Below are 14,318 nucleotides of genomic sequence, written 5' to 3' on the forward strand. Positions count from 1 at the left end.
CAAAGCCTGCCCACCATCTACAAGGCACAAGTCAGGAGTGTGATGGAATACTCCCCACTGTCCTGGATGGGTGCAGCTCCAACAATACTCAAGAAGTTTGTCACCATCCAGGACAAAGCAACCTCTGTGATTGCACTCCATCCACAATCATCCACTCCCTCCACCACCAAAGCTCAGTAGCAGCAGTGTGTACTATGGACAAGATGACCCACATAAATATCCCAAAGCTCCTCCGACAGCACCTTCCAAACCCACATCTAGAAGGTCAAGGGCAGCAGTTGCATGGGAACACCACCACGTTCAAGTTCCTCTCCAAGCCACTGACCATCCTGACATGGAAAAATAAAGATCATTCCTTCACTGTTGCTGGATCAAATTCCTGGCACTCCCTCCCAAAGGGCATTGTGGGTCAACCCACAGCAGGTGGACTGCAGTGGTTCAAGAAGGCAGCTCACCCCCACCTTCTCAAGGGGCAACTAGGGATGGGCAATAAATGCTGGGCTTATCCAGTGTCACCCACAAATGAATAAGAAAGAACTCATCTCCTGTCTCCCCAAAGCTCATCCACTATCTACAGGACACAAGTAATGAGTAGGATGGAATACTGTCTACTTGCCTGGATTAGTCGATTACTCCACTAGTCATCCAGGCTTCCCTACTCCAGCCAGCCTTACCCTTTACTCCACAGGAACATCCTGGCCCTGGACCCTCATTGACTCACTTCGGAAAGCTTCCCACTTACCAGACATCTCTCTGCCTGCAAACAACCTCTTCTAATCAATTGTTGAAAGTTCCTCTCTGGGATCATCAAAATGACCTTGCCCCACTTTAGAACTTTAACTTGTGGATCAGACCTATTCTTTTCCATAGCTATTTTAAAACTAATGGAATTACGGTCACTGGTCCCAAGTGCTCCTCTATTAACATGTCTGTCACCTGCCCTGCCTTGTTTCCCAATAGGAGGTCAAAGTTTGCCCCTTCTGTGGTAGACAAGCAGGAAACTGGAAGAACACAGTAAGCCAGGCAGCATCAGGAAGTGGAGAGGTCAACGTTTCGGCTGCAACCCTTCTCCACCTCCCTTCTCTATTGGGCTATCTACATGCTGCATAAGAAATTCTTCCTGAACACACTTAACAAATTTCTCTCCATCCAAATCCTCAGCACTGTGGCAATCCCAGTTATCCCAACTAATTGCAACCTTGTTATTCTTGCAGCTATCTGCAATCTCCCTATATATTTGCTCTTCAACCACCAGCTGATTACTGGATGGCCTACGGTACAATGCTATCAAAGTGATCTTCCCCTTTTTAATCTCTCAGTTCTACCCACATAGACTCAGCGAACAAACCCTCAAGAATGTTTTCTCAGTACTGCTGTGATGTTCTCCCTGATCAAAATACAACTCCACCTCCTCTCTGGCCTACCCTACTACCCATCCTAAAGCATCTGTACCCCAGAACATTGAGGGATCAGCCCTGTCCCTCCCTCAGCTGTGTTTCTGTAATAGCTTTAATATCCCACTTACCTGAGGCTGGAATCAAGCCTGGGACCCTGGCACTATGTGGCAGCAGTGCTAACCACTGAGCCACTGTGCTGCCCATAATTTGCATCATGTCAGTAAATTGTCATGTTGTCAAAATATTCATTAGAAGAGGGGAGAAAAAAGACTGGAAGAAAAAGCAAACACAAATTAATGTTCTGATATAATGATTTGTGGAATTGGATACTCACCCTGGATGAGACATAGAACTATAAGTGCCAGGGTCCAGTGTGATGTGGTCATGGTGCAGATCTCACCCTCGATAGGACATGTACACACAGCAGACGGGGACAATCAGACTCATTGACACCTGCACAATAGACAAGGGACCACAGTGAACAAAGAGATGATTTACAACAGGCTGAACAATGGATGCTGAGTGAACTGCTACATATATCAGAACAGGAACTGATCTCTCATTATACTTGTGGACTCTCACCCTGTCTACACCTCCTTCAGGATATTACAATAATTAAGTGACTATTGTAATTAAGAAAGACTTTAATGTTAACTATTACCATATTTCTTTATTTTCTATTTATTCTATGAAGTAACGTTTAACTTTTTAACTCTGTTACTCTTACTACTTTGTAGCTAAGTTTTTCATACCCAGGTACCTTGGTACTTATGATGGCACCTTGTGTGGTGGCATTACACACTTATCACTGTACTCCTGTACTTCTGCACCTGAGTAATACTGAACAATAAAATCTAAATCTAAATCTAAAACCCCTGCAAGCAATTCATTCAGTGCCTGGAGAGGATGAATCAAGTATCCAGGAAAGGGTTAAAATTCTGGACCCTGCAGAGAGCGATCCATGAGGAAATTTCACCGCTGTATGCAAGAAATGATACATTTTTTAAAAAAAATCTTCATTCCCTTTTATAAACTGATCATCAAAATATTGGAGATGATGGAATAAAGGCTGTCAGATGCTCAAAGGGTGGGAGGTCATGGACTGAAGTCTCCAAGTGTATGCTCAAACAAACATGGCAGAATAAGCAATGTTTAGAGGGATATGGGCTAAACAGAGGTGGGGGGATTGGTTTAGTTTGGGTTTATGGTCGGTATAGACTGGTGAGACCGAAGGGTCTGTTTCTGTGCTGTATGACTCTTTGAGTCTATGATCTGTAGTGGGAGGCTCATTCACACCTTGAGAGCAATGTCTCCTGCTCCATCGCCCCAGTGTGTCAATATACTCAATGCTGCAAGTAAAGCATGAAGGAGGATGCACACTTAGTGCATTGGCAGGTAGGGGCCTGACAGTGAATGGAAGCTGTCAAAAAGTGTGGTGTTGGAGAAGTATAGCCAGTGAGGCAGCATCCAAAGAGCAGGAGAGTTGGCATAAGCTCTTCATCAGAAATGTTTATGCTCAAAACATCGACTCTCCTGCTCCTCGGATGCTACCTGACCTGCTGTGCTTTTCCAGCACCACATTTCTTGACTCTGATCTCCAGCATCTGCGGTCCTCACTTTCTCCTGGTGAATGGAAGCTCTCTAGGTTGTGGTGCAGGGCAGGGCATAAAGTTTGGAGAGTATCCTTCCGTCGCATATGGTGAGCAACTTCAAGGCTGTATTGATGGGACCACTTGAAACACCGCGATTAGTGGCCACCATCTCAACTCCTACTGCATCACAAATTGACTCCATCCAAAATCTGAGTGCAGCTGTGAAAGCTGCCATCACTTATTCATTCACAGGATATGGACGTCACTGGCTAAGCTAGAATGTATTGCCCATCCTTAATTACCCAGAGGGCAGTAGAGCGTCAACCACATTGCTGTGGGTCTGGAGTCACATGTAAACCAGGCTGGGTAAGGATGGCAATTTCCTTCCCTAAAGGACATTAGTGAATGAAATAGGTTTTTCTGGCAATCGGCAACAGTTTCATGATCATCATTAGACTCTTAATCCCAGACTTTGTTGATTTGAAATTCCACCATCTGCCATGGCAGGATTTGAACCTGGTTACCCAGGATTCTGCATTAAACATCCAGGGATAAGAACACAAGGCCATTGCCTGCAGCTTAGCCCACTGCTATCATGGTTGTAGTTGTCATTACCCAAAGGAAGCTCTCATTGCAGTCATGCAGCCTGTACTCAACGGGGTGGCTAGAATTGGCGAGTATGATCTTTCTGTGAGTGGCAGTGGCTAGGTGTATGACAGACTCACTGTTCTCTCTTGGAGTGCCAGTGTACATGCCCCTATCAATGGCACAAGATGGCTGCTGATGATGCTGAGAGGGCAGACTCTGGTTCTGAGCTGCTGGGCAGCATCTTCCAAGACCATCTACACCAGAAAGACAGGAACTGGGATCATACACAACGGTCAATGGCTGTATTCTGGTTGCATTACTGGATATGTTGTTGGATAAAAACATCAATACCTTTTTTTTATAATTGCAGAATCTCATTAAGGGGTTGTTACAATTGGGTACCATATCTTTCTGAACCTTTCCTATTTGTATACCTGTCAGGATTCCTTTTAAATGTTGTAATTGTACCAGTCTCCACCACTTCCTCTGGCAGCTCATTCCATACACACACCACCACCCTCTGTGTGAAAAAGTTGCCCCTTAGGTCCCTTTTAAATCTTTCCCCTCTCACCTTAAACCTATGCCCGTGAGTTTTGGACTCCCCTACCCCAGGGTAAAGACCCTTGGACAGTCTCACTGAGATGAAATGGTCCAGGATGCCTATTCCTGCCTCATTTGCCTTGTTTGCCGACTGCTTATCCCGAGGGTGCCTTCACAGCTTTTGGAGGCAATGGGCATTACTTAGATTAGATTAGATTACATTACAGTGTAGAAACAGGCCCTTCGGCCCAACAAGTCCACACCGACCCGCCGAAGCGAAACCCACCCATACCCCTACATTTACCCCTTACCTAACACTACGGGCAATTTAGCATGGCCAATTCACCTGACCTGCACATCTTTGGACTGTGGGAGGAAACCAGAGCACCCGGAGGAAACCCACGCAGACACGGGGAGAACGTGCAAACTCCACACAGTCAGTCGCCTGAGGCGGGAATTGAACCCGGGTCTCAGGCGCTGTGAGGCAGCAGTGCTAACCACTGTGCCACCGTGCCGCCCAATGTTGGCAATATTGTGGAGGGAACAGCCAGCCTGTGCATCGTATCCAGCGCACACTGGAGAGTTACCCAGGCATCCAACGTTCCTTGGAGCTCCATGCCTGTTACATCTGTGGTACGTGTGTGGGGTGGATGGTAGTGGAGGAGTGGGCGGAGGGTGAGTACAGGAATGTCATCAATAAGGACCACGTGAGGTATCTCTGCCTTCACACAGCAGCCCTTTCTGGGACAGGAGACTGCCTACATATAGAAACCTGGCACACCGTTCCACAGAGATACAATGGTGGGCCTTGCAGATCCTACAGCCCTGCACTCAGACTGGCCTGGGGGAGGGGTGGGGCGTGATGGGAGGTTGGATTAGCGGTTGGGGGGTGGGGGGATTGGGGGTGGGAGGATTTGTTGTTGGGGGGTGGGAGGATTAGGGGTTGTTGGGGTGGGGGAATTAGGGTTTACGGGGTGGGGGGATCAGGGGTTGAGTGTGGGAGGGATTAGTGGTTGGAGGGTTGGGGGAATAAGGGTTGGGGTGGGGGGCATTAGATGTTGGGGTGATGGAGGATTAGGGATTGGGGTGGGGGGATTAGGGGTTGGGGTGGGGGGAATTAGGAGATGAGGGTGGGGGGATTAGTGGTTGGGGTGGTGGGGGGATTAGGAATTGGGAGTAGGGGGATTAGGGGTTGAGGGTGTGGGGGGATTAGCAGTTAGGGGGATGGGAGGATTTGCCTACAGAGCATTTTGCCAGCTGTTGACCATGCCTGGCATGTTTGGGAAGCCCACTCTCCTGGCAAAGCCACATGGCGTCTCATCCAGCTTCTCCGCGCCCAGGGAGAAAATCATTCACTCGGACTATTTGGACGGATTTTGTTTCCTTCCCAAAGCTCTGTAGCTGCTGGTGTTCCATGATATGGTCTACACACTACTCCTAGTTCCATACCACTGTGACCTTGATGATCTCTGTTCGGTGTGAGACACCAGCCCATGGTCAACCTCCTCATTGAACCCGTGTCACCTGAGGCATCGCATCAAGTTGGGGAGGGGGTGCAATGGCCTGGGGGAGGGAGGTGGCGAGATTGGAAATGTTCTCCCTCAGTACGCCTTTGCCAGGTTGATCAGCATTTACCCTCACTCCTCTTCCTCTCTCAGTTTTTGCAGAGATTCCTGTCTGTACCTGCTCAGCTCGGTTTCTGAGTTATGCGACAAAGTTGGAGGCATAGCAATTACATCGCATATACAGCGTGCACACTCAGGTACACAGCCCCTCTGATCCTCTTCAACACGTGCTGCAACTCGCCTTGTGTCTTCTGAACACGGTGAGCTACAGCACTTGCCACAGCAGAGTGAAACCAAAAACACCTCTGCAACAGAACAGATTTCTTTCTCTTTCCTGGGATTTGGGCTTGGTTGGCAAGATGACTGAACTGCTTGATAGGGCATTTCAGAGGGTAATTACGTGTTATCCACATTACAGAAGATTCTTTGTGTATATTCATTCATGGGATGTGGCTATTTATTGCCCATCCCTAATTGCCCAGAGGGCAGTTAAGAGTCGACCAACTTGCTGTGAGTCTGGAGTCACATGTAGGCCACACTGGGTAAGGATGACTGATTTACTTTCCTGAAGGGCATTAATAAACCAGATGGGAATTTACAACAACCAGAAGTGATTACACAGTTGCCATGAGAGGTGGGAGGGGAAAGATTTAAAAGGGGCAACTTTTTCACACAGTGGGTGGTGCATGAGGAGGTGGTGGAGGCTGGTACAATTACAACATTTAAAGGCACCCGGATGGGGGCATGAATAGGAAAGGTTTAGAGGGATTTGGGCAAATGGGACAAGTTAAATTTAGAATATCTGGTTGGCATGGATGACTTGAACCGAAGGGTCTGTTTGCGTGCTGTACTTCTCTATGAGGCCAAAGTTTTAACACTGGATGTTTGATCAGTTTCAAATTTCACCTTGTGCCAACGATGGGATTTGAGCCTGTGTCCCCGGGACATTAGCCAGCGGTTCTGGATTACTAGTCTGGTGACACTACAGCAACACCAATATCTCCTCCGTTTGGAGTTAAGTGTAAGCTAGACATGTTAAGGACTGCAGATTTCCTTCCCTTAATGATGTTAATGAACCTGATGGGTATCCTACAAGGATCAGTAATAGTTTCATGGCAACGTTATTGGATGTAGAGCAATATTGCAAATTTATAATTATATTAAATGCTATTAAATATAAAATTGCATCAGCTACCCTGATATAATTTAAATCCCGTGTTTCTGGATTACTGATCCAGTGAATTAACTCTTACATCACCACCTTCCACTGAAGATTGGACCTTTGTATAGCACTGGGTGGGAGACCTTAATGCTAGTTAATGCTTGCTCAGCTAAGGAAGACTACACAACGTTCAGTGGGTTTACTCGGGGCAAGTTTGTGAGAAGTGTGTCAAATTATCCAGAATGGTTGGTTGATGTCAGAATTGTCTCACGCCATGGGCAGACATGTCCCAGGATTACGATCAACATGAGACTCTGCATGGGTTGCACAAGCAGAGGCTGGGTTAGAAGCAACTCAGGAACCCAAAATCATGGCCCTAGCTTTGTGGAGAGATGACACGATACAATTCTATTCCTGTTCACAAATTTGCTGAATAGTTTTAAGCTCAGCCCAATCCAATGCGTCGGAGCAAATTACTGCAGATGCTGGAATCTATACTGAATACAGAAAATACAGGATCTGCAGCAATTTCCAATCCAGCTAGCGTTTGATGGAAGATGGAGCAGGTAAAGGTTTTGGTCAAAGTGTTGCAGGGCAATGCTGATAACGCTCACACCAGACCACCAGCTGCAGTTGGCAGAACAGAAACTTTTCTTCATTCACTAGCTGCTAGTGTCTTTCACACTGACAATTACTAATGTCTCTCTCTCTCTCTCTCCCTTAAAGGCCTTCCAACATCGCTCCCCTCACAAAACAATCTCCTTGGAAGGATTTTCAATCTGAAAACCCAAAATAACCATTACATTTCACAGAATATTCAACCCATCAAGATCTTAGAAGGAGCAAGCAAATCCACACTTCATTCCTTCATATTTTGTATTCTTCTGATCTACAGTCAATATTAAAGCTCACTATTGAATCTGATGGTACAATCCTTTCAGGCAGTGCATTTCCAATCAGATAATTTCGCTGTTTATTCTCTGATTATTTTGCCAATTATTTGAAGTGTTAATCTTCTAATCATCGGTCTATATTTTATATTTAATGTTAATTGGTAGCGTCTTCGAAATTCTTTTAAAAGTAATTCCCCTTCTACATCATTTCAGTAATAGCAAAAGATTTTTTATTCAAAATTTACTGATGTCAAAAATATGACATATTCATTCAGTTTAAATAAACGCTTCACACAGCCTCAACTTCTACTGACTTCATCTGAATGCAACAATGAACATGTTCCTACCATCCACTTTAACCAACCTTCTTCAGCACAAAGCTGCTGCTAAGCCGACGAGTTCTGGCAAGTCAGTCTATGTTCTCGTTCGCTCTGTAACACTGGAGGAAAAGGGCTGCAGTGAATGAGGGCAGTAGGAACCCAAGTTATAGAAGACATGACAACACCAACACACACGTCCCACAAACCAGATGCAGAGACAAAAATAGGAAGTAGTTAATGTAAATAAGCCTCCTTTGAAAAGTAATCAGGGTGAGCCTACAAACATGGCAGTAACAGTCTGTAACAGGTTCTCCAGGTGCTCCAGTTTCCTCCCACAGTCCAATGATGTACAGGTTAGGTGAATTGGCCATGCTAAATTGTGCATAGTGGAAAGTGAGGACTGCAGATGTTGGAAATCAGAGTTGAGAGTGTGGTGTTGGAAAGGCACAGCAGGTCAAGCAGCATCCAAGGAGCAGGAGAATCGACATGACAGGTTCATTCCTGATGAAGGGCTCTTCCCCAAAACATTGATTCTCCTGCTCCTCAGATGCTGCCTGACCTGCTGGGCTTTTCCAGCAACACACTCTCGATTCTAAATTGCTCAGAGTGTCCAGAGGTGCGTGGGTTAAGGGCGTTAGTCAGTAAAAATGTAGAGCAATAAGGTAAGGGAATGGGTCAAGGTGGGATACTCTTCAGAGGGTTAGTGTGGGGCCAAATGGCCTGTTTTCACACTGTAGGGATTCTATATAATTCTACATGACAACACCAACACACACATCCCACAAGCCAGAAGCAGACAATAGGAAGTAGTTAACATAAATAAGCCTCCTTTAAAAAGTAATCAGGGGGAGCATACAAACATGGCAACGCAGTAACAGTCTGTAACAGGTACTCGAAACAACAACAGCAACAAAAACAAGCTCCATTTCACAGAATCATAAGCAGAAAAGAGACCCTTCAGCCCATCTGGCCCGTGCCAACCCATCTATACTTTCACTACTTGACCCATAGCCAGGAATGTTAAGTCATATCAAGTGTTCATCCATGTACATTTTAGATGTTGTGAGGTTTTCCATCACATGGCAAAGCAGGACAAATTCAATCTGACTGAAAAGGGTCTGTTTCTGTGCTGTATGACTCTATGACTCTATCACTTGCGCCACAAAAATACCAGGTAATGACCATCTCCAATAAGAGATGATCAAACCATCACCTCATGACATTCAATGGCGTTGCCAGCACTGAATCCTCCACTATCTATGTCTTTGGGGTTATCATTGACCAGAAACTTACCATATGAAGATCATGATGACAGAAACCGGTCAAAAGCTAGGAATACTCCAGCGCGTAGCTCACCCCCCCAAAGCCTGTCCACCATCGACAAGGCACAAGGCAGGAGGGTGATGGAATATTCCCCACTTGCCCTGGATGTGGGCAGCTCCAATAGCACTCAAGAGGTTTGACACAGAGGGGATTCTGAGTCTGGGATTTATTTGCTCTGTCTGTGTTTCTTTCCATCTCTTCACTTCTCTCTCTCTTTTATTTTATTTTACTCACCTCTTGGTGAGGAGTTCGGTCGTGGTGTTGGCATCAGCCGCGGTGAGTCAGCCCAGCGGCACAGACCCATGATGGTCACATCGGAGACAAGTTCAGGTTCCCGGCAGTGACTGCATCGTCGAGGTGGTCCTAGCACTGACTCAACATCAAGTTCAGCTTCCCTTCTCCCGGCGGCTCCAGGGTGGGGGGGAATGGGGTTTGCCAGAGTGGAGAACGCGGTGTGGATCCGGCTGTTCCTCGCGGCTGCGGACTGATGGCTCCTTCCACTGGCTCTGATTCGGTGGCGGCTGAAGGTGAGGTGGGACCCGTCCCATCATCCCAATGGCCTGGGTTTCCCTTGAGGCTCCTGCAGGGTCTTGGCAGCAGCATAGATGGCCTGGATCGGCCTGAGGGTCCTATCATCCACTTCGAAGGCTGTTTCCATCGGCATCAGTGTGGGTCTCCTTCAGCCAGTCTGTGACACCGTATGGTTTTATATTCGTCATCACTGGGGCCCAGCCCAGCCATCCCACAGGTTTGGGGGAGCCTGGGGGGGGTGGTTTCAGTCTTCAAGTCCAAAGCTGAGAAACAGACTCAGTGGATTTGTCCTAAATCTTCTTTCCTTTAGCGAGTTTTGAGAACTCTTTTTAAATTTATTATTGTTTAACTATATTATTATGGAAGGACTGTTATTCTGAACTGTTTATTTCTGTACTTAACTGATTTATTGCTGTGATTTTGTACATCTGAGGATCTGTAATGCTGGACTTCCTATTTCTTTATTTTTCTTTTCCTGAGAAATTGTCCTCAGGAATCTGGACCGAGGTGCCTTTGTCCTGAAGATGGTGCCAGAAGTGGAAGCTGGTAAACCTTTCACTGTACTCATGTGGGTACGTGACAATAAAGATCATTCACTCATTTCAATTCAACCACCCAGGACAAAGGAGCCCACTTGATTGGCATCACACCCACAAGTATCCACTCCCTCTACCATCGACGCTCAGCATTGATGTACTATCAGCAAGTTGCAATGCAGAAATTTACCAAAGTTTGCACACTTTCTCCGTGTCTGCACGCGTTTCCTCCGTGTGCTCCGGCTTTGTCCCAGAGACCAAAGATGTGCAGGTTAGGCAGATTGGATTATGGTTAAATCGACCCACGATGTGCAAGCGAGCTGGGTTAGCTATGAAAATGCAGGGTTACGGGAACGGGTCTGAGTGGGATGCTGTTCAGTGTGGACCAGTGTGGCCTATTTCCACACCATCAGGATTTTATCCTCAGATAGCAGCTTCCAAATCCATGACCCGTTCCATCTGGAAGGATGAGGGCAGCAGGTACATGGGAACACCACCCCCTTCAAGTTCCGTTCCAAGTCATTCACCATCCTGCCTTGGAAATATACCACAGTTGCTTCACTGTCGCGGGGTCAAAATCCTAGAACTCCCTTCCTAAAGGGACCAAATGTTCCCTAAGGTGGACCGCAATGGTTCAAGAAGACAGCTCAACCCCACCACAAGGGCAGCTAGGGATGGGTAATAAATGCTGGGCCCAGCCAGCGACACCCACATCCCAGGAGTGAGTTAAAAAAAAATTCTACCTTTCCAGACAGATTATTCCAGAACCCCACCACTCTCTGGGTGAAAACATTGCTCCTCAAATCCCCTCTAAACCCCAACCTTTCATCTTAAAACTATGGCACTTTCATTTTGACCCTACAGCTAAAGTGCTTTCTATCCCAGTCCATGCCCCTCATAATCGTAAACCCCTCAGTCAGGTCCCTGTCAGCCTTCTCTGCTCTAAAGAAGACAGCCCGATCTTACCCAGCCTCTCTTCGTAGCTAAGATGCTGTATCCCAGGCTACGTCTTTATGAATCTCCTCTGCAGCCCCCATCCAGTGAAATCACATCCTTCCTGTAGCTTTGTGAGTCGGACGGCACACATTACTCCAGCTGTGACCTCATCAAAGTTTTCCCAAGCTCCCTACTCCAATAATCTATTCCACGATTGATAAAAGCCAGTGTCCCGTATGGCTTCAGTCCTGCCCCTGTTCGGGATCTGTGGACAAACACCTCAAGGTCCCTCTGTTCTTCCGAGCTTCCTGTGTGGATAGCCCCTTTAACGGAGTAAAACATCACTTCACAGGAGCCTCTCGAACAAAGTTTGACATTGAGTACATGTTGATCGTCTCGCAAGGAGAGTGGTGAAAGCACAAAATGTTGGAAACCACAGCAGGTCAAGTAGCATCCAGGAAGGGAGAGCAAGCTAATGTTTCAGGTCGAGATGTTAGAGCTTTATCAGAGCTGACGTGAAGTATGAAAGGGGCAGCGTTTGTGAGGCAATAGGGAGTTGATGTGTAAGAGAGAAAGGGTGTTGATGAAGCAGATTAAGTGATCGGATTGTGAGAATGGCAGAAGAATGGTGTGTCTAACTGCCAGGCTGGAAAGGACAGACAGGCCCACTGGGGTCGGGGGAGGGGAAAGAGAAGATGGTGACAGAGAATGCAACAAGTAAAACTAAAAGAAAAGGAAGGAATGGGAGTGGGTTCACAATCTGAAGGTGTTGAACTCAATACTGAGTCCAGAGAGTTGTAAGAGTCTGAAGGTGAGACGCTGTTCCTCCAGGATGGTACTGAGCCTGAAATGAATGATCTGCTTATTTGGTTCATAGAGGTTTGTGGGATCTTGCTGTACACACATTGATTAAAATCTTAAACTCCGTGAGTGATGACACAATGGAAGAACAGTACTTTTGGATATCCTGAGGCTGGTAACGGTGTGATAAACACACAAGTCCTCCCCTTGGCTCAATGCTTTTTATGTAACTGAGGAGCCTGTTCACTTCCTGTTATGCACCAGCCTTGCTGTAATTGGTGACAGTTCGACAAACTGGATGAGATAAGGACTGTCGTTTCCTTCCTTGAAGAAGATGTCTGAACCTTCTGGGCTGCCCGCTAAGCTGACAGCTCATTCCCATCGATAGCTGCTTTTATTTCTTGGCCCCAGAAAAGCAAAGCAGAGAAGCTGATCGAGAGGCTGGTTGGGATTATTGTCAAAGGATGCTAAGTCAGGAGAGATCGCTCAGGAAGGTGATGGTGACTGGGCGAGGAAACGTTCTCTCTCCTCCACATAAAGGCACATAATTCAGAGATTCAGTCTTTACTGTCTCCTTATACATGTCCAATGTATGCATGACTAATGGGAGGTATGGTGGCTCAGTGGTTAGCACTGCTGCCTCGCAGCGCCAGGGCCTGGGTTCGCATTCCCGCCTTGGGCAACTGTCTGTGTGGAGTTTGCACATTCTCCCCGTGTCAGCGTGGGTTTCCTCCCATAGTCCAAAGATGTGCAGTTCAGGTGAATTGGCCACACTAAATTGCCCATAGTGTTTGGTGCATTAGTCAGAGGAAATGGGACTGGGTGGGTTACTCTTCGGAGGGTCAGTGTGGACTTATTGGGCTGAATGGCCTGTTTCCTCATTGTAGGTAATCTAATCTAATTTCCAGTCTGGATGAAGGGTCCTGCTCAACATAGCGATTCTCCTGCTCCTCGTATGCTGCCTGACCTACTGTGTATTTTCCAGCACCACACTTTTATTGACTCTGAGTCTCCTGCATCTGCAGTCCTCACGATCTCCTAATTTCTCAAGGACCAAGCCATTTGAGTGCCATCTTTCAAGAAAACTACATGTCTTTTATAAACCTTCATCAATGGATGCTCTTCCTCAGAATGTATTGGTCACCCATCCTGTGGTCTATCTCTGTAACACATGCTCATGAATGGGGATGAAGTATAAGTTCCTCATTCTCAACATCCTGTGGGTTATCTTTATCTGAAACCTTAGTGCGCAGACGGCATAAATATTAGAACAACAAAATCAGGCCAGAGGAGATTTTGCAATAACTTGCTCAGCTCCTGACTGCCCAAACCTTTCCACTGGGAAACACTCTCCATTTGCCTGAATGAGTGCAGCTCAAGCAAAAATGAAGAAAGTTACCTCAATCCTGGATGAAGCAGCCTGTTGTTTGGTGGCCCATCCATTACTGTAACTATTTATTCTTTCCACCACAGCGCCAGTGGTACATCATACATAACCAAGATTCATTTGACTGTACCTTTCCACCATCTATAATGACAAAGGCAGCAGATGTATTGGAGCATAAAATCTGCAAGTCCCTCATCACAGTCAAGAGTGTGGCACTGGAAAAACACAGCAGGTCAGGCAGCATCCGAGGAGCAGGAAAATTGGCATTTTGGGCAGAAGCCCTTCATCAGGAATGAGGCTTTAGGCCTGGTGGTGGCGGGGGAGGGGGGGGGGGGGGTAGTTAAAAAAAATTCTACCTTTCCAGACAGTATATTCCAGAACCCCACCACTCTCTGGGTGAAAACATTGCTCCTCAAATCCCCTCTAAACCCCAACCTTTCATCTTAAAACTATGACCCCTTCATTTTGACCCTACAGCTAAAGTGCTTTCTATCCCAATCCATGCCCCTCATAATCGTAAACCCCTCAGTCAGGTCCCTCTCAGCCTTCTCTGCTCTAAAGAAGACAGCCCGATCTTACCCAGCCTCTCTTTGTAGCTAAGATGCTGTATCCCAGGCTACGTCTTTATGAATCTCCTCTGCAGCCCCCATCCAGTGAAATCACATCCTTCCTGTAGCTTTGTGAGGTTAGGTGAATTGGCCATGCTAAATTGCCCGTAGTGTTAGATGAAGGGGTAAATGTAGGGGA

At 46.6% G+C, this 14,318-nt stretch overlaps 1 protein-coding gene across 1 annotated transcript in view; it reads right to left on the bottom strand.

Moving 5' to 3' along the window:
- Positions 1-14,318, bottom strand: part of LOC122556951 (sialic acid-binding Ig-like lectin 13) — a 74,906-nt gene that overhangs the window by 47,129 nt on the left and 13,459 nt on the right. The window contains exons 2-3 of the mRNA XM_087995063.1: positions 8,102-8,176; positions 1,732-1,850 (exon numbers count right to left, since the gene is read on the bottom strand). Coding sequence (XP_087851189.1) covers positions 1,732-1,783 — 52 coding nt within the window. The 5' untranslated portion in view covers positions 1,784-1,850; positions 8,102-8,176. The remainder of the gene's footprint in view (positions 1-1,731; positions 1,851-8,101; positions 8,177-14,318) is intronic.

Source organism: Chiloscyllium plagiosum, unplaced genomic scaffold, assembly GCF_037043375.1.
Source record: "Chiloscyllium plagiosum isolate Xiang-an unplaced genomic scaffold, Cpla_swu_hap1 HiC_scaffold_16, whole genome shotgun sequence".
Lineage (NCBI taxonomy): Eukaryota > Metazoa > Chordata > Chondrichthyes > Orectolobiformes > Hemiscylliidae > Chiloscyllium > Chiloscyllium plagiosum.